Source organism: Mus caroli, unplaced genomic scaffold (assembly GCF_978045245.1).
Source record: "Mus caroli unplaced genomic scaffold, Mus_caroli_1 scaffold_20, whole genome shotgun sequence".
Lineage (NCBI taxonomy): Eukaryota > Metazoa > Chordata > Mammalia > Rodentia > Muridae > Mus > Mus caroli.
The window spans coordinates 4,854,151-4,873,287 of record NW_028227275.1 but is presented as its reverse complement, the minus strand read 5'-3'; the positions used below and the strand labels follow the sequence as shown (position 1 = coordinate 4,873,287).

General features: G+C 49.6%; 1 protein-coding gene across 2 annotated transcripts in view; it reads left to right on the top strand.

The window, feature by feature from the left end:
* The window catches only part of Casp7 (caspase 7), a 39,653-nt gene extending 20,695 nt beyond the window's left edge, over window positions 1–18,958 (top strand). Inside the window, exons 1-6 of one of the 2 annotated variants that reach the window (XM_029472670.2) lie at window positions 1,947–2,101; window positions 9,296–9,432; window positions 9,782–9,910; window positions 12,062–12,237; window positions 12,556–12,685; window positions 17,480–18,958. In XM_029472670.2, the coding sequence (XP_029328530.1) occupies window positions 1,998–2,101; window positions 9,296–9,432; window positions 9,782–9,910; window positions 12,062–12,237; window positions 12,556–12,685; window positions 17,480–17,709 (906 nt within the window). In that variant the 5' untranslated portion in view covers window positions 1,947–1,997 and the 3' untranslated portion in view covers window positions 17,710–18,958. Of the gene's footprint in view, window positions 1–1,946; window positions 2,102–9,295; window positions 9,433–9,781; window positions 9,911–12,061; window positions 12,238–12,555; window positions 12,686–17,479 lie in introns of those variants that run through there. The other variant, XM_021152352.3, reaches the window with a different exon arrangement.
* Window positions 18,959–19,137: the final 179 nt, after the last annotated feature.

Below are 19,137 nucleotides of genomic sequence, written 5' to 3'. Positions count from 1 at the left end.
CTCACCCAACAGGACCAGAAGATGAATTGCTCTTGCACACTGTCTGTATCACTGTAGCCAAGGAATAGTGTGTGGATGGCTGCTATGGTGGGGTTGACAGTGACCCTCCAGTAAAGAGAACCAAGGTCACCTGTCAGGAGCAATGAACCACAGATCATTGAATCATGGTCCCAGAGCCTAGAAGATGTGAGGCCACAGCGCCTGAACGTGTGGTACCCACACAGGTGCTGTAGGTTCTTGTTCATCCAGAGTAGGGAAATGTAAAGGATAAGAAAAGCAAGTTGGGTTTCAAATGGCCTTCGTCTGCTTTCTGTTACTGTAACAGAATAAACAGAATAAATGTGCCTGAGACAGGCTCATTTATTCAGAGCAGGTTTATTGGGGTCTGTGGTCCTGAGGGACGAGAAGTCCAAGAACAGGATGCTAGCATCTGCCCAGCCTGTGTGCGGACAGTGTGCTGCTATCCGTGTCTGTCCTAGGAACCGGGCCCCTAGAGAGCTGCGCCGTCAACTCTCGGAGGCCCCACCACCTCTTAGTAACAATTCTGCTGTTAAGAGTTGGTGTGGGCCAGGACAAAACACATCCACACTCCACATGGGGACAGAAACTTAAAACACCACTTGTAAGGGAAAGATGGGGCTTAGCAGAGGACCCAGAATCAATGCCCAGAACCCCATATGGTGGAAGGAGGGAGAGAACGGACTCTTGTAAGTTGTTCTTTGGCCTCCAGAGGCATAGCATGGAGCGTGCACGCGCACGCCCACACACACACACCAGGACTGGAGATGGTGAGCCCCTTCTGGGTCCTGCAGTCATCCACACACGTTACTGTCTTCCACGCTGCCTGTTTGTGGTATTTGAAGACGATTCTCCGCACCGTTTCCTCCCCTGAATGGTTTTTTCTGACGTCTTCTGATGATTTTTATTGTCGTCGGTCTGTCTCCCCCTCCTGTTTTGGTCACGAGAAAGGAAGGAAAGAGACATGGAAAGGTTAGTTAATGTTTGGAGAAAGGAATTCATTATTCTCTTTTAACTCTTGGAATGTACGTCGCTTCTCTGCATCTGTCCTTCACACACTGGGAGAAGAGCTCTGTTCACAGTAGAGGATGGCAGGTAACCACCGGGACACTGTGGCCACCACCTGTCTGTCACCTGCTTCCCCTTTCAGTGCCATTAACACTCGCCAAACCCTGGGGCAGCCGCCAAGCAGTTTGCGTCCCGTGCCCTGGGTCCTTCCATGCCCACCTTTTTCCCAGTTGCATTTGAAAGGTTGAAACTGGGAACTGCGATCACTTCTGGGTCATTTCTTTATGCAACACCCCCTGGCAACCGGTCTTCCCCGAAGACGAAAGGACTTTGTAAACCCTGTCTGCTCATCCTAACCCTAGCCGGACGACCTTTGGAAGAAAGCCAACCTCATGAGCCTGGATGGACTGGCAGATTCCCCGGGAACAATGGTCTTAGTTTTGCTCACTTACAAACCAATGTCGCTCGAAGCCTGGCACTGGGGTCAACCGACCGTCCACGTGTGTGAACATGCTTGGGCTGGCATCTCACTTAGTCCATTCACAGAGCTCTGCCACACTATTCTGTGGACACTCTGCTGATGACCGTTCATTCAGCCACCCACCTGCTGATCATTGTTCTTGAAGATAGCCTCCTGGCTTCCTGTGTATGTGTGTGTGTGTGTGTGTGTGTGTGTGTGTGTGTGTGTGTGTGAAGTCTGGTCCTCCAACACAGACCCCAGGGTCACTTCCCCTCTGGATCTGGTACTTGTCACTCTGTCCCCAGGGAGCTGTCCCTGGGATGTGGGGGCCTCAGTGTGGAGGCTGGTCATTTCTGCCTGTCAGCAGGGAAGCCAGAGGCCAGTGTGACCTTCCCAGCCCCAGCCTGAATGTCCTATGGAAAACTCCAGCGGGCAGCTCACTGCTGATTCAGGCCTGGGCCTTCAGGGCTGCCTCCTGTGCCAGCCTCCCGTCGCCAGCTGAGCGCCAACCATGTTGAGTTTTTACTACTACCGAGAAGGCGGCAACTCACTCCCTGTGGTCTCGGGAGGAAGCCTGGTCTTACAGAGGGAACTGCTTCCAGACGGGGACACCAGGTACCTCCCTCTCTGCTCTCCCCGTCCAGTACCCTGGTCCGCCTTTGCTGTGGTATGAAAAGACTGTGGGAAAGCCCCTCTGCTGGAATGTTCAAACCCTGACTGAACCATCCCCAAAATATTTAGACAAAGCAGCTACAAAAGCCAGAGCCCGGTTCCAAACTCAGCAGCAGCAGCAGTAGGGAGCTGTGTGCCCGCTGATGTGTTTACTGTGTGCTGAGCAATGTCTGCAGGACAGGCTACTGGGAATCCTATTCAGGGAAACACTTCAGAAAATAAATAGGCACGGGTTTGTGTGCTTATATTCCCTTCCAAATGTAGAAAGGGATAATTCACATTTCGAGCAGCTCGGGGGGGATCTGTAAGAGGATAAACCTGTATTTATCTACTCCAGTGATGGAGAAAATTATACCGGCACCCAGAGTGGATTGTAGAAGTCCACTGTGCTCTCTGAGCTTTCTCTCTCCCTAATCAAGTAGGCAGGATAGCTTTTGGATCCCACGGTGTTGTCTGGTAACAGTTGCTGGAGCTTCTTCATGCAGCCCCTTTTATAGAAATAGCCTGCGGGGTTTTCTTTGTCATCTTTCTCCTCCTCTTCCTCTCCCCCCTCCTCCTCCTCTTCTTCTTCTTTAAACTCATAAAAATGACTCAGTTGGCCTCATGCTGAAATCGGAGACTGCAAGAAATGGCTTTCTGCCCAAGAAGCCAGGATAATCCAAATCCTTCCTAGTAATCGATGCTGGTGTTATCTGTGTTCCTGGAAGAGTCCTGTGGCTGTCTGGCCTATGAAGAAAGTGGTACTTTGCTATGTCAATGGAAAACCAGCACTCAGGAAGGGTGGATACACACAGCTGCTCCGCCTGTCCCCACCCCCTCACCCCCAGGGTGACTTGTCTCTCCCTTGGTGTCAGCGACTTCAAAGGTCGATCTCTAGGATGTCATCGCCATCACTGGCTGCAATCTCTCGCTTGTGTGGCCCTAAGTACGGTGATTTAGTGGCCAGATTTTTTTTTTTTTTTTTTTTTATCTGTAGCCAATTGTGGAACACTCAAGCTTTTAAGAGGATTTAGAACTTCTAATTCACTAGTCTGATTTATCCTGGATTTTGCACTTAAATATGACAGCCGCCAAACAAGAGTCCCATGCTTCCTTAGAAAGTCTTCTGTGTGTAAAAAAAGGCCGAGGAACAGCTAGATTTATCAGCAGAGAATTGACAAAGGGAGAGGTGGAGGTGTGTGTGTGTGTGTGTGTGTGTATTATGCGTAGAATAGAAAATGACAGAAGCTGGCTTAGAAAATCCTCAGCCAGGGGCCTGGATGATGGCTTAGTGGATGAAGTGCCTACTGCTCAAGCATAGACCTGAATTCAGATACCAGCACCTGTATACAATCTGGGGCCATTGGCTTATGTTGATAACCACAGCAATGGGGGTGGACACAGGCAGATATCCCTGGGCCTTGCTGGTCAGTCAGCCTAGCTGAAAGGTCAAGCTGAGGGTTCAGTGAAAGATCTGGTCTCAGTAAGTAGATGGGTAGATGAGTGGGTGGGTGGGTGGATGGATGGATGGATGGTAGGTGGGTGAGTGAGTGGGTAAGTAGGTGGGTGGATGGATGGATAAATGGGTAGGTGGGTGGATGGATGATGGATCAGTAGATGGGTGGGTGGATGGGTGTGGGGGGGTCGAATGTGATGAAGAAAGGCAGAAGATATAGTCCTGCAGCTTGCATATATATATGTGCATGCATGGGTGAAGGTGGCAGGACATGTCCACCCTTCTATACACATGTGCAAAAGAAAGCCCATGGCCAGTTTTATGCTGTGTCTGACTTTGTCTCTCAGAGTTCATGGGGCAATGACTGACTGCTGATTGACTGTGAAGCTGAAAACTAAAGAAATACCCGTGCATTTGTTCATAATGGGGAGTACCTGGAGTTGTTCTGCACTCTTTGTGCCTTTGTCAGATTCAGAGGAAGACCCTTGTCCCTTGACCTAGCCGTGGGTAGTGCCCAGCGCTACTCTGTGGGGTTCGGTCCATACAGTCTAAGTCCTTATATAGAAAAAGGCCCGTAAGTACCCGGGCAAGGATTAGAGCCACATTCAGACGTCCTGACTCTACGGGTGATAGCCCACTGAGGATGTAGCTAATCTAGATCTTTCAAAGCATCTCTTCTTCCTTCCTTGCCCCTGCAGGGGACCTGCTGCCTTCAGGGAGCTAATTAATTAGCCTGCTCTCCCAGAGTCTAGTGATCTGCTTGGTTGTAGCTGCTGATGTCCAGGTAGACAGTGGCTCCTTTTTGCCTGCTAGGACGAGGGCACAAAGAATACCTCTGACTGGGCCCAGGGCAGGGGTTTTTGCTCATAGGAAAGGGCCTTTAGATGGTGTGTTAAAGACCAGGCGGACTAAACATCAGCTGAGTGACTTGTCCTGGGACGCTTTTGATAGTGATATTAAAGTGACCAAATGCTCAATTTGCTAACAGTGCTGGGGACTCCACTTGTGTCGATGCTGAGAGACACCTCGCAGGCGTCTAGGGGAATGGGGTGAAAGATGGGAGCCATGTCGAGAGAGCAGCATACTGTGTTCTCACCCACAGAAGAGTGTGGATGACCCACCAGGATCATGGGCAGTGTCTTCCCTCTCTGTCTTGTCTTGATGCCACAGCACAGCTAGACCCTTTTAGTGATAAACCATGGTAACTTACAAATGCCCGAGATGTTTATTTACCTGTAACTGCATGCCTTGTGAATATTGAGCACAACCACCCTGGCATACTAGAACTTGAGAAACCTTCTCATCTCTGAAGTCAGTCCCTTTGGACATGTACCGTTGGGGGTGGGAGACTACGAGTGCCACTCCCTCCGCTCAGCTGAAGTCCCCAGCTCGCCCACGGATGAATGGGGTGCTCACTTAGTCAAGCTGGAGGCCCTGGGCATTTGTGAGTCCTGGTTTATATTCAGCCAGGTGCTGGGATGTGCCAGGAGTTCAGGACCAGCTTAGACAACATACGGAGATGTAGAATCCAAACGGAGAGGTGGGGTTTGGGAGAGAGGGGAAAAGGAAAACTTGTTTGCCCTCTAGCAGAACAGATGGTGACTCTGTAATTGAGGTCAGGTGACATGGGTAGGTGACATGTGATGCACATGCTGAATCAGAGACAAGACCCTGACTGGTGGTGAAGGGGGTGGCGGCCCCAGTGAACCAAAGGGAGGTAGTGTGTGATCTGGGGCACCACGAGATGCCAGGCAGAGGAAAAAGCAACAGCCAGGGCCAGTGGTGAGCACAGGATAGACTAGTTCATGGTTGTTTATGGTGGGATGATTGAAAGAACAGGTGCGGAGGAATGTGGCACCGCCAGGCAAGTGGTGGAGGCCAGGACATTAGCATCTTTCTCAGCAGTGGAAACCCACTGGGTAGCTCTGGGCAAGGAACAAACACAATTGGATTTAGCTTTTGTTTGGTCTTAATTGTTTAAAGCTCTCCTGGAAAAAGAGTGCAGGAGAGGGTGTCCAGAACCTGGTAACAAGGCATCAGATTGGGAGACAGAGTGGCTTGGGCCGTAGCCAGTTGTCAGGATTGCTGTGTGCAGAGGCGCAAGGCTGATGGTCAGCTGGACAAGGCATGAGCCCACTGTGGCTCTCTCTCGAGGCTCTTGCTGTGCTCCAAGAGCCTCATGAGCTGTCACTGCACGCCTGAGCCTGTGAAGGAGGACTCCGAGCAGGATCAGCCCAGAAACGAAACTACGGGGGCCTTTGGAAGCCTAGAATGGAGTTTCGTACTACATGCTGAAACCTGACTCATTTTTAAATTCTCTTCTTGTTTTTATTTATGTGTATGTGTGTATGGATGTCTCTGTGATTGCACATGTGTACTGTACAGTGTAGTCCAGAAGAGGGCATCCGATTCCCTGGAACAGAAGTTACAGATGGTGTGAGCCAACTGACTCGGGTGTTGGGAACCAAAGTTGAGTCCTGTAGAACAGCAAGCTCTGTTAACCACCGAGCATCTCTACAGACCCCCTGATTGTTAATTTTGGGGAACACTGAAGCAGTAGGAGCCTTGGGCTTATATGTCACCTACAGTCCTCCCTGTCCTTACCTTTGTTCACCTTTCTCTGGCTTGGCTCAGTCTCTGCCAGCCTGTTATCTGGACTTCCCAGGCCACACGTGGGAACACACTCACCAAAACTTCTCATTTTAACCACTTATGGGAGACTGACACTATGACCGTCACTAAATGGCCAGGTGGACAGCTGAGAAACTAATTTGTACCAATATGGTAGCTATCCCCAAGGTTTCTAAGGGATAGTGGGTGGGCATGAAAGGGAGAAAAATCCAGAAAAGAGGGTACCCCAATCCACAGCGCTCTTAGATGGCAGGCGACATTCTCAGACTCATTCATGCAGATGTCATGTGTGCAGCAGCCTCTGGGTGTCCCCCTCTCCCCACGACTCATTCTTGATGCCCCTCAACAGTCATTTCCTGCTTCCCTGTTGCTCTGTTCCATGTTGTAAGCTGATTCCGGCATTTGCTTGCGCAGAGCCGGCTCTTCTCAGAAAGGTAAATGTAATGAAGTTGAATGGATACTCACCCTCTGGTGCACAGCTGTGGTCTGGGCAGATCTGGCTTTAACAGAAAACTATCGGGGCTACAAGGAACGATTAATACTGACTGATCCAAATCTGCAAGAGGAAGAGATTTAGGTTCTTTTTGAAAAATAACAAAGTTCATGGTTGAGGGGATGGCTCAGTGGGTGAAGGTGCTTGCCACAGAGCCTGGCGGCCCAGGCTTGAACCTCCAGGAACACTGGTGGGAGGAGAGAGGCAATTCCTACAAATTGTTCTGACCTCTACACTTATACCATGGTGGCATGTGCACATACACACACACACACACACACACACATACACACATACACAAGTACATGTAATTTTAGTTTTTTTGAGGAGTTCAATATAAGGACAGGTTTGGGGAGGGAAATTACCACTGCCTCCCTTCTGAGATACTTGCCAAGGATTAGAGCTGTACACCACTTGAAACTCAGTTTTTAGGTACTTTCTGTGACCTGTGGTGTTGTGTTTACATATGTGTGTCTTCATTCCCCCCCTCTTGTTCCTTTTTTTTTAACTGAATGAATTAATAGCTGTTTTATTAAATGATGAGGTAACGATCCAGGTTCTGTTCTTATAGAAGCAGAGGCCTTCGATTTCACATGTAACGTTTTCTCCAGCCCCTTTTCCTTATAAAAGATGCTGGCTGGTTTTGTTTTGCACATTCCTGGGGACCGTAATGGCCTAAGAGTCACAGCATGTCTGAGACGTGGCTGTCATCCTAGAAATTGTAGGGCTTTTAAAATTACATTTAAAATATAAGGAGGGGGTATTGGGGAGCTGTTGGGGGAGGGGCACGTGTGCGTAGATGCCGTGGCATGTGTGTGAAGATCAGAAGGCATCTTGCTAGAGTCACTTTTCTCCTTGCACCACATGGAGTCCAGGGATGAAACTCAGGTCACACTGCTGAGCCACCTGGCTAGCCCATCACCATAGGATTCTCTCCACCGAAGGTGGAAGTTGAATTGTGCCTCTTAAAGGGTATTCCTGTGTAAAGTGTTCTCCAGCCTGTGAGTCATCCTGCCACCCGCACAGTCCCAGGATAGCCTTTAGGTAGCTGTATGGTGCAGGAATTGTGCCCTAAAATGAAATTGAAGCACTAGGTTTCCCTCCTGCCTCTCATTTTCTCTCGTTTTCTCTCATTTTCTTCACATCCTGGCTCTTACCAAGGCCTCACAGAGAGCACCAGCTAAAGCCAGTCTAGAGCTACCGTGGTCGAGGGTTACAGGGTGAGGAACCTGTTCATGAAAGATCTGGGATTGTGCACCAGCTTCTCCAATTTAAGTTGAGAGAGGTGAGGGAGCCCTGCCCTGGATTTCAGTATCAAAGGTGGTGTTTGTTCAAACAAGGGGCTATGTAGAAGAAGCACACACCAGGAGGCTGACTCCCAGAGAGTCACATCCCAGCCAGATCTGAACAGTGCCCTTGGCCTTGGGCGTTCTCCCTGATCCTATGAAGCCCCTGTGTGTCTTTGCTCAATAGTACCATAGTTATTTGGAGGATGGGGAAAAGTTAACGTTAATGCCATTGAAATATTCATCCATACAGAATGTATGTATACCTGGGAATTTTTTACCCACCTGTGTCTGTAACCATCACCAATCCGTACAAAACATACAGGGGCGGGAGAGATGGTCACTGAGTGGGTAAAGAGCTTGCTTGCAAGCCTAAGGACATGGGCTCTGATCCTAGTACCCACATAAAAGTGAGACATCGCAGCCAGTACCTGCAACCCAGGCACTGGTTGGCAGTTGAGAGGGTGAATCAGGGCGGCTCACTGGCAGGCCTGTCTAGCTTAAGCAGTGAGCTCCGTGTTCACGGGGAGAGCCTGTCTTTTTTAAAAGGTGAAAATTAATACAGAAGACATCTGATGTTGATGGTGTCCATGGGTACACGCGGGTGAGCACATTTATACACATGCACGCACACATTGTGTGCACCACATACATACACACGCCACATTTTTTTTAATAAAGGAAAAAGAAATGGGGTTGGCTTTCCTCTGGTTTCTAAAGCTTCCCAGGCGTCTACTGTGAGGTGCCTAAGTCTGCGTGTAGTCTTTTGTTTATCGGCTCGTTGCTGTGTTCCGTCTGTGATGTTCGCTCATGTGCTGCGTGCTGTCTCGGCTCATTCTCAGCCTGTTTTACCTGTTACGTGAATATTCCTCAGCTCAGCCACTTACATAAACAGGACTTCGGGGTATTTCCTGTATGGGACAAGGTGAAAAGTGTAGAGCTGTCTTTTAGTAAACCTTTGCCTGACCCAAGGTTTGTGTTTGTGTAAGCTTAATGTGTCCTGCCGGCCTTACCCAGTGGACCCCCACCAGCCCTACAAGGGCCTGGCAGACTCCATTTCTCTCAGTGTGGCCACTCTGGGACGTACACTGCACCAGCATAATTGTGACTGTGATTTGCATTTCTCGACGTCTACTGAAATTGACCCTGGAGCCTTGTTCCATTTAAACATGATAGTGAAACAGAACCATCTGTCCACCTTGGGTCTTCAATTCACAAACACCATGGCTTCCCTGAGTACACGGCTGCCCAGACTGCTTCCATAGCCTCTAACTGACTTTCTGTAACCCAAGGAAGAAGAAGAGAAATGCCTCTGCAGGCCCCGTCAGGACCAGCCGGGACCGAGTGCCCGCTTACCTGTACCGCATGGATTTCCAGAAGATGGGTAAATGCATCATCATAAACAACAAGAACTTCGACAAAGCGACAGGTGGGTGAGGGGCTGGGCCAAGCCCTCCTGACCCTCCCAGGTCCTCCACACTTTACCAGACATTCGTCAGAGGGCAGCAGTGTCAGCGGCTCTCCATGAGAGAATTTTCAGTCTGAGGTCCCGCCGTGTACTGCAGGAGCCTGCCTTAGTTGCTTTCCTATTGCTGGGATAAAATGGCCTTTTTTTTTTCTTGGGTGGGTCTAGACCATGTACCATGTGACATTGACAGCCAGACCTGGCCATCCCAAGACCATGAAGAAGCCCACCTTGAGTGGAGGCTGGGCCCTTTGGAGTTTGCCTCTGGTCTGACTGGAGCCTATTCACTCCACTCCTTGCCTTACCCCCACAGGTATGGACGTCCGGAATGGGACGGACAAAGATGCAGGGGCCCTCTTCAAGTGCTTCCAAAACCTGGGTTTCGAAGTAACCGTCCACAATGACTGCTCTTGTGCAAAGATGAAAGATCTGCTTAGAAAAGGTGAGTGTGAGCTGTGCTTGGTGAGTGTGAGCTGTGCCTGTCTGTCCTACCCCAGGCACCTAGAGGAACAGAGCCTAGGCTCTAGAATGTTGACCATAGACAGACTACATTGTAATTGTGTGGATGGACTTTGGACAGGGTGAGAGAGAGTCTAGGGAGTAAATTAGGGACCAAACAAGACTCCAAGAGCTATGCCCACCTCCCAGAGAGATGTGTTTACTGTATACTGGGGCTGTCCAACCTTTGAACATAGTGACAATTCATTGACATCTGCCGAGTTCATGCGCATGCACCATGTAGAGTTACAAAGTCACTTACAAAGAATTAGCTAAGTTTCCCACTTTGTATTGAGCCTGAGTCCATAACTGCTCACAACTGTGAGTTGGATGTTCCTTAAAGGATGCCACTGGGGTACTCTCACACCTGGGGCACGTGCCTGAAAGTAGAATCCCACCTGCTCATTAGTCGGGACCTACACATAGCAGGGGATCAACTTTCTTTAACTACAGATCTGAAAGAGGAAGATTTTATGTGCCTTTTTTCCTTTTAATTGACTTCTCGGGGCCCAAGAGATGGCTCACTGATTTAAGAGTGCACACTGCTCGTGCAGAGGCCTGAGTTCGCTCACAGCCACCCATAACGCCAGCTCCAGAAGATCAGATGCCCTCTTCTGGCTTCTGCAGGTACCTGAAAACACACACACACACAGAGTTAATATTAATATAAATCACATAAAGTGCCTGTATGAGTGCCAGCACACAGGAGGTATGCCTGAAATGGCTGTTTACGGGATCAGCTGGTAGGTTGATCCATGTCACAGGCATATAAACAAGCTGGTCAGGCCAGTCAGCCGTGTTCCTCTCCTAATCCCTGTACTGACAGCCGTCTGATACTCTTTCCTGTTAACTTTCTAGTTTACATGCAGGCTGATAAGTTTCACATTTGTACGTCATTGTGCTTGTTCTCATGGCCCCCATTCTTCTGCTCGGTCCCCTGCCCCTCTCCGCGGCCTTCACTCCTGCTTTTGTATCAGACGGGCCCCACCCCCGCCCCCATTTATGTCTCTGCTCCCCTCTCAAGTTCTATAACCAATGTGCACACACTTACATGAGTACACACATACAGGCTTGCATACTTCTAAAACTAGCATCCATACACAAGAGGAAACTTGGATCTTTGTGTCTGAACTAGCTAGTTTCCCTTAACACACAATTTCCCGGTTCTGACGGTTTCCCTGGCGATGTCACGATGGCAGTTTTCTTCATGGCTCCACAAAGCTCCATTGTGTGTATGGACATGCTTCTTGTATCTACTTTCTGTTGATGGCACGTTCTAGCCCCTGGCTACTGTGACCCATACAACCATAAACATGGATGTGCATGTGTGCCCATAGCATGTGAATCCAGGGTCCTTCACGTGTGTATTCAGTTTGCTGTTGTGACAAGTTACGTCGTGTACAACAAAGCCACTGTCTCAATCATTTTAAAGAGAAGAGTTCAGGGGAGTTGAACACACTCATCTTGTTAGAATTCTTTCCGTCCTTCCATAACCTATCTCCTAACCACTCACTGTTTCCCCTCCCCCAGCCATTTGCCCTTTGTGTGTGTGTGTGTGTGTGTGTGTCCGTGTGACCAGCTCATTCCTTGTGGCCTAACATTTTCTTTTCTACAACAAATGCTTGCATGCTGCTTCTTTCTATGTACCTCACTTAAAAAGCAGTAACTGTCCCTGGACGGGACGGAGCACACCTTTCATCCCAGCACTCAGGAGGCAAAGGCAGACTGAGTTTGAGACCGGCCTGGCCTTCATAGCAAGTTCTGTGCATATTTATATATACTTAACAGCTACTGCAACCACCTCTTTATAGAGAGAGAAGAAAATGGAGGTTAGCCAACCTCTCTCTGCTGTCACAAAGCAGTCCACGGAACAGCTAGGTTCCTCTGTTCCCCAGTGTCCTCTAGTAGCTGTTGTGGTGCCTGGTTTCCATCTGAGAGAAATTCTAGAATTCTCTGCCACCAGTCCACAGTCTCTGCTGAGAGGTGGACCAGCCCAGTGCTTTCAAAGGGCCCCATACGGTGCCCTTCCCTGGCCCCGTTGGATCATGTCTCTGGAGCCCACCCCGGACACTCAGTGTAGATTGCTTCCTTACAGCCTCTGAGGAGGACCACAGCAACTCGGCCTGCTTCGCCTGCGTCCTGCTGAGCCACGGGGAAGAGGACCTGATTTACGGGAAAGATGGCGTGACGCCCATAAAGGATCTGACGGCTCATTTTAGGGGAGACCGATGCAAAACCCTGTTGGAGAAACCCAAACTCTTCTTCATTCAGGTGCTTTTGGGGGCTGGTGGGACTGCATGTGGGGAAAGCTGACAGGGCAGGGGCGGTGTTATCTGTACAAATCAACGTGCTGTTTCCCTGGGGAAGGCACGCTGGGGCCGGGGCTTCCTGCCCAGAAATGGTTGGCACGGGCACTTGCTGTATTTCTGTAAGGCTTCGCTTTGTAATTCCACTCAATCCGGGTGCTTATCTTCTGATCAGCTGGCCGCTGAGCTCCCTGTGTGCCAGGCAGGGCTCCTGGGCACAGCAGAGAACAGCACAAACAGGCTGTGTCCCAGTCGGTTCCATCTCTACTTTGATATGCTTTAGGCGTGCCGAGGGACGGAGCTCGACGATGGAATCCAGGCTGACTCGGGGCCCATCAACGACATTGACGCTAATCCCCGCAACAAGATCCCGGTGGAAGCCGACTTCCTCTTTGCTTACTCCACGGTTCCAGGTACCCTGTCCACTGTCTGCTGACCTTACCAATCCATGCTCCTCCGTCCACATGCAGGTGTGAGGGCTGTATTGGTCTCTTGTTGCTACAGTCATTGATTAATAGTTTTTAGCATCCCTAACATAAACCGTCGCGAGATTTGAAACTGAGTGTCAGTATCCCACGCAGAAGTTTGGATTCTGGAGCAGTTCAGAATATCATGTTTCCTTGCTAGAAATGCCCAGCCAAGGGGACCTGGCTCAGTGGGTAAGCTACTTGCAGTACAAGCAATGAGGACCCAAGACTGAATCCCCAGCATCTATGTAAGAGCCAAACATAGCTCTGTGTGCCTGTAACCCCAGCACTGGGTGTTTAGATAAAGGAGAACCCTGGAGGCCCACTGGCCTGCCACCCTAGCTGGGTTGGCAAGCTCAAAATTCCAGCAGACTGTGTCTCAAAAATTAAAGTGAAGATCAATTCAGGAAGACACCCAACATGGACACAGGTCCCTGCACCCCGTTGTGCACAAGCATATACACACGCATGCACGCACATGCAACACACGGAATGAAAGAAAACCACTGTCCAAGCCGTAAAGCCTATGCACTCGATCTGAAGTCTGAGGTATTTGTACTCATGAGCAAGCGTTGGGGACAACAGATACCCAGTGCATCCTACAGACAGACAGACAGACAGAGTGGCACACGTCACATAAACATCATCTTGGTGGTCTAGAGGCCAGAATCCCAGAGGAAAGAGCACATAGGGAAATTGGTTTCCTCTTTTTCCTAGCAATCTTAGACCTCCTAGATCCTTTGGCTTATGGCCCTTCCCCATTTAAAAACCCCTCCTCGATCTCTCGGTCTCTTCCCTGTCAACCTGGCAAACACAGTTCTCTCTCATCCCGCTTCCCTCCCTGGGGCTTGGTCTGCCTGGGAATCCATAACCATTTCCCCGTCGGGAGTCTATCATTTTACTGGCATCTGAAAAGTCCTTTTTGTCGTGGAGGATAATATGGTCACAGATTCCAGAGTTAGGTGGGTCCATCTTCGGGGACCACCACTCTTAACTCATTCCTCTCCCTGAGAAAACGGAATCCCCACCCCCACCCCGGCCTTTGTTTTACTAAGATTAATAATAATGGCAAGACTTTCACAATAATCAATAATTATGCATATAACTATAAAAATTATGTCCTTTTAGGTCATTTTAAATCTTCTTGCCATCATCCTTATAATAATTCTGTAGGTGATGGAGAAAACCATTGTTGCTTTTGCAGTTGAAAAATTAATTGATTAATTAATTAATTAATTGGATAGGCTTTAGAAATGTGTTGAGGGTCAGGTTCCAGTGCTCAGACTCTGCATTGCATCACAGACCAGGATCCTTTAGGCTGGGACCATGGCAGGTACCATGCAATGCCAGGAATGAGTGTGGTTTCTTATTATTTACCAAGTCCTGGGTTTGCCCGGAGTCTGTTCAGTATAAGCCTTTCCATTGTTAGACATGGACCCCTTGTTGAGTGAGAATTCCCCCAGCTGTAGGACTTTTTCGAAGGCTTGGTGCAGGCAAAGGTATTAGTTCCAGTAAATGAGTCAGTACATCTGGGGAAAACAAAACAAAACAAAACAAAACCAGCTCTGGCAGGTTCTACAGATGGGTTCTGTGAGTATGCTAGAGTCCCACTTTTAAGCACTGTAAAGGGTAGAAACTATGTTGGTCTTCTGCTCTTGGGAGCTTGGCAGTGCAAAAATTGGCAGACATCAGTGTGAGTAAACCCAGTATGGAGCTGTCGCTGCTCAGAGAAGGTCTGGAAGAACTCAGGGAGGAAGGCAAACTCCTCTGCAGGGGCCAATAAGAAAGCTTTCTTTAAAAGTTACTGCCATGACTGCTGAATTCAGCCACCAGCCTGGACTAGGTCTAATGCTCAGTGCATTTGCTGGGCCAGACGGAGTGGATCACAGATGCGTCAGTTGTCTTGAGTCAATAGACATCATTTCTGGGCCAACTGGTCTCAGAAGAGGACTCTCTTCCTGCTTCATAAATGGCTGCCTTCTTCCTCTGTCTTCACATGGCAAAGAAAACACAGGAAAAGAAAACAAAGGGGGAGTTCTGACCTGTCTTCTCATAAAGGCATTAATCCTACAACATCAGGGACCCACCACCCCTCTGACCTCACTAACTTAACTCCTTGAAGGTCATACTGGAGACTGGGACTTCAACATGTAAGCATGAGGATGGGGGTGGGGCAGAGTTCAGTCTACAGTTCTACAAGTGACAGCCTCAGCAGTACACAGAGGAGCCTCTTATCGTGCGTGGACTGTGCGTGCTGCCAAGCAGCCTCAAGTTTGCCCTGATAAAGAAATACGAGGAAAATGTTTCCGGGTGAGGAGTCACAGGACGGTTATCTTCACTGTTCAGATGGCTACCTCGGGGACCTCTAGAGGGGAGATGGTAGTGCATTTGTCTGTATGCACATCCATACGTATCCATATGCACAACCAACCAGGCCACTGGGTTGAATGACACCCTGTCTACAGACAAGTGCATGGTTGTGTAACTGACTACCCATCAGCCCCTGGCTTGGGCTGGTGGCTGCTAGCGTGTGCACTGCAGACAAGAATTCTAAGGGTGCTATAGCCTACTGTGTGCCACTGCTGGCTGAACTCTTGTGACATAACTAGGTGGTAAGGCTGCCCGTGACACTGGTCTGGTTCTCACCCCCCTGGGTCTGGACCTCTCGGCAGAATGAAGCCGCTGTGCAGATTATCATGTGAACGGGATTCAGCTTTGTGTTGGTTCTTGCTGCCGCTGAGCCGAGAGCCCTGCATTCTGCTCTCTGCCTGGGTGCTGTGACCCAAGGTCTTCAGTTTTGCTGCTTAGACCAAGACATCAGACAGCACAATCACAAACAAAGACTTTCCTTTCACCAAGATGTCTATCCCAAGACAGTGAATGAAACTCCACATGGCATTGCTGTGACTTGTAGATCTCGTTCAACATGGTGGCCTGGTGAGGCTGGACATGAACTGTCTGTCTCTCTAGGCTCATGTCCTCTGGCCTCTCACTTGTAGGGGTTCCCAGGTAAGCACGTGGTCTCGTAGATGTGTGTCCTCTGCCAGCCATGCAGAAATGCTCTGGGGAGTTCCATCTTCCCATTTTCTGCCTTGGCTTTCCCAATCACAAGCAACAATTTTAGATTCCCTCAGAGTCAAAGAAGGCAGGAAGTCACAGAAGGAGGGAGACACTCTGCATGGTTATGAATAAAGCTAGCTGCTGTTGTGAGTCCCTGGGCCCCCTGGGACCTGCCCCTCTGAGTCAGCCATCCGTTCCTCAGCACCTGGGTCAGCTGAGGTGTCCCACCCTTGTAAGACATTTGGGTCAGCTGACCCAGGAAAACTCACAAATCGGATTTCTTTACCTTGTATGGTCCCTGAGAGGCACCCCTCCTGTCTAACAGTGCCTGCCATCCTGGATCAGGAGCCTCTCCAGCCTCTGCCCCTAAGGCAGCCAGCAGCACTTGCCTCTGCATCTCTTCAGCAGGCCCCACCCCTCCCTCATTCTGCATCTCCTGGAAAATCTCTTCGGGTTTTCCGACTCTGTTCCCTGGGCCTGGGCTAGAAAGCAGTGCTCCCTCCAGAGTGGTGGTGAGGTGCTGCCAAGCTGTGAGGTGTGCTCCCCTCCCTAGGGGACTCTCCACGTACCCCACTCTCTGTTAGGTATCTCGGGTATCCCAGATGCAGATGCACTGGTCTTTAGGGACATCATCTGAAACACCCAAAGCGTTCTGAGCATCTTCATAGAACGCTTCACACCTGAGCTGTTTGCTTCTTCTCGTTTGACACAGAAGAGAGGGAAATGATCTCCAGACACCCATGCTATACAGAGCTGGAGGTTCATTCTTCCCGGTGGGTGGCATAGCTCTCAGGGTTGGCTAATGGATCTCTCTCTCTCTCTCTCTCTCTCTCTCTCTCTCTCTCTCTCTCTCTCTCTCTCTCTCTCTCCCCCTCCCTCCCTCCCTCCCTCCCTTCTCTCCCTTCTCTCCCTTTCTCTCTCTCCCTCCTTCCCTTCTCTCCCTTCCTCCCTTCTTCTCTCCCTCTCCCCCCTCCCTTCTTCTCTCCCTTCCTCCCTCCCTTTTTCTGTCCCCCTCCCCCTCCCTTTCTCTCCCTCTTCCTCTGTTTCCCTCCCTCCCTTCTTCTCTCCCTTCTTCTCTCCCTCTTTCCCTCTCTCTCCCTCCCTCCTTCCCTTCTTTTCTCCCTCCCTTCCTCCCTTCTCTCCCTCCCTCCCTTCTCTCCCTCTCTCCCCTCCCTTCTTCTCTCCCTTCTCCCTCCCTCCCTTCTTCTTTCCCTCTTTCTCCCTCCCTCCCTTCTTCTTTCCCTCCCTCCCTCCCTTCTTCTCTCCCTCTCTCCCCCTCCCTTCTCTCCCTTCCTCCCTCCCTTCTGTCCCCCTCCCCTTCTCTCCCTCTTCCTCTGTTTCCCTCCCTCCCTTCTTCTCTCCCTCCTTCCCTCTCCCTCCCTCCTTCCCTTTTCTCCCTCCCTTCCTCCCTCCCTCCTTCCCTTCTTCTCTCCCTCTCTCCCCCTCCCTTCTTCTCTCCCTTCTCTCCCCCTCCCTTCTTCTTTCCCTCTTTCTCCCTCCCTCCCTTCTCTCCCTCCCTCCCTCCCTCCCTCCCTTCTTCTCTCCCTTTCTCTCTCCCTCCTTCCCTTCTCTCCCTCCCTCCCTTCTTCTCTCCCTCCCCCCTCCCTCCTCCCTCTCTCTCTCCTTCCCTTCTTCCCTCCCTTCTTCTCTCCCCCTCCCCCTTCCCCTCTCTGGCTGAAGGTTATTACTCATGGAGGAACCCAGGGAAAGGCTCCTGGTTTGTGCAGGCCCTCTGCTCCATCCTGAACGAGCATGGCAAGGACCTAGAGATCATGCAGATCCTGACCAGGGTGAACGACCGGGTGGCCAGGCACTTCGAGTCCCAGTCTGATGACCCGCGCTTCAACGAGAAGAAGCAGATCCCGTGTATGGTGTCCATGCTCACCAAAGAGCTGTACTTCAGCCGTTGACCACCCTTCAGCTGAGAACCTGCCACCGTTCGTTGATGAATCCAGTTTTTATTTTATTTTTGTTCCGATGCTCTCAAAATATCCAGAAATGTTGTGGGGATTTAATTTCAGGAAAGTCTAGATTTTTTTTTTCGTTTAATAACTTTGTTCATCTGATGACTTCATGCTCTTCCTCTAAGGTTGATTTCCTGTTTCTGTTTCTTTTCTTTGTCGTCTCGCTGAGTGCATGCTGTGAGCATGACCTCTGGAGAAGACATTGGCAATGACGTGGATGGGAAGTCAGAGTCTCAGTTGAACTTGGCAAAGAGAATCCCAGCTCTTGATGAAAGACCTGTTGGCCTCCATTGGCAAAGGTGGCTGCTGAGTGGTTGTTCTCAGTGGCTTAGGGCAGATTCTTAAGCCGACCTTCGCAGGTGGCTGAGAGAAGACGACAGTTAATATTCTAGTATATAGAACCCAATCCAGAAAATAAGCCATTCTAGGAATATCGGTGCAGAAAGGTCGATACAGAGAATTCAGTTACTCGGGTAATTAAGAGACAGCCAATCCTGTTACCTCACATGCCTCTGTGCGGCTGTAAGAGGACTTCAGTTCCCTTGTCATCAGTAAGAACTGTGGCAGGGCAGCCTTCTAGAGACGAGAACCATGAAGGGCTATGGTGATTGGAGCCAGGCTCAGGGCAAGCCACTGCCTGAGATGGAAACCAAGCCAAAACTGAGTCAGACACCAAATGCCTCCCCAGGCCTGTGCCCATATCCACCAGCGCCTTACAATTCCAAGGTGCCTGAAAGCCACCTAGGGAGGGCCTAGGGACCGAGCTACCTTGTGCTACAGAGCAGAGAAAGGGATAGCAAGGCAGGGGTAGTGGTGGGGGTAAACTTGGCTCAAAATGTGAATTAAATAACCATGTCCTCTGGCGTGCTACAATGTATTCATTCACTCTTCACTGATTTATCAGATCATCCATCCATACAGGTGCTGAAGAGTAACCCATTTCACTTTGTATACAAGATAATGTTTTTATACTTCACATACATCTGGAATTCTTTCAAATATTCCAAGATTTTTTTTTTCTGAATAATCTTTGGTTACCTCTGGTTCTACAAATGACAATTTAGGTAAAGATCTTAGCAGTTTCTTTCCAAGGTATCCTTTTCTTTGGAATTTGTTATACATTCCTGTTCTTCCCACCTAATAAATGGTTGACAGATGTTCCTATTTATTGATTAAAATGTGTTTCAGAAACTCCTGACTGGCCCCGTCTGATCTCTTCTTGACGTTATTCAGGGCAGTTAGACGTTAGAGAGAGGACCATACAAACCACAAGCAATTGTATTCTGAACTTAGAACACAACAAGTACATGATCACTTGGAAGTCAAAGCATTTTGTAAGGGTCGATCAACCTGTAAAGCAGTTTGGGATGGACA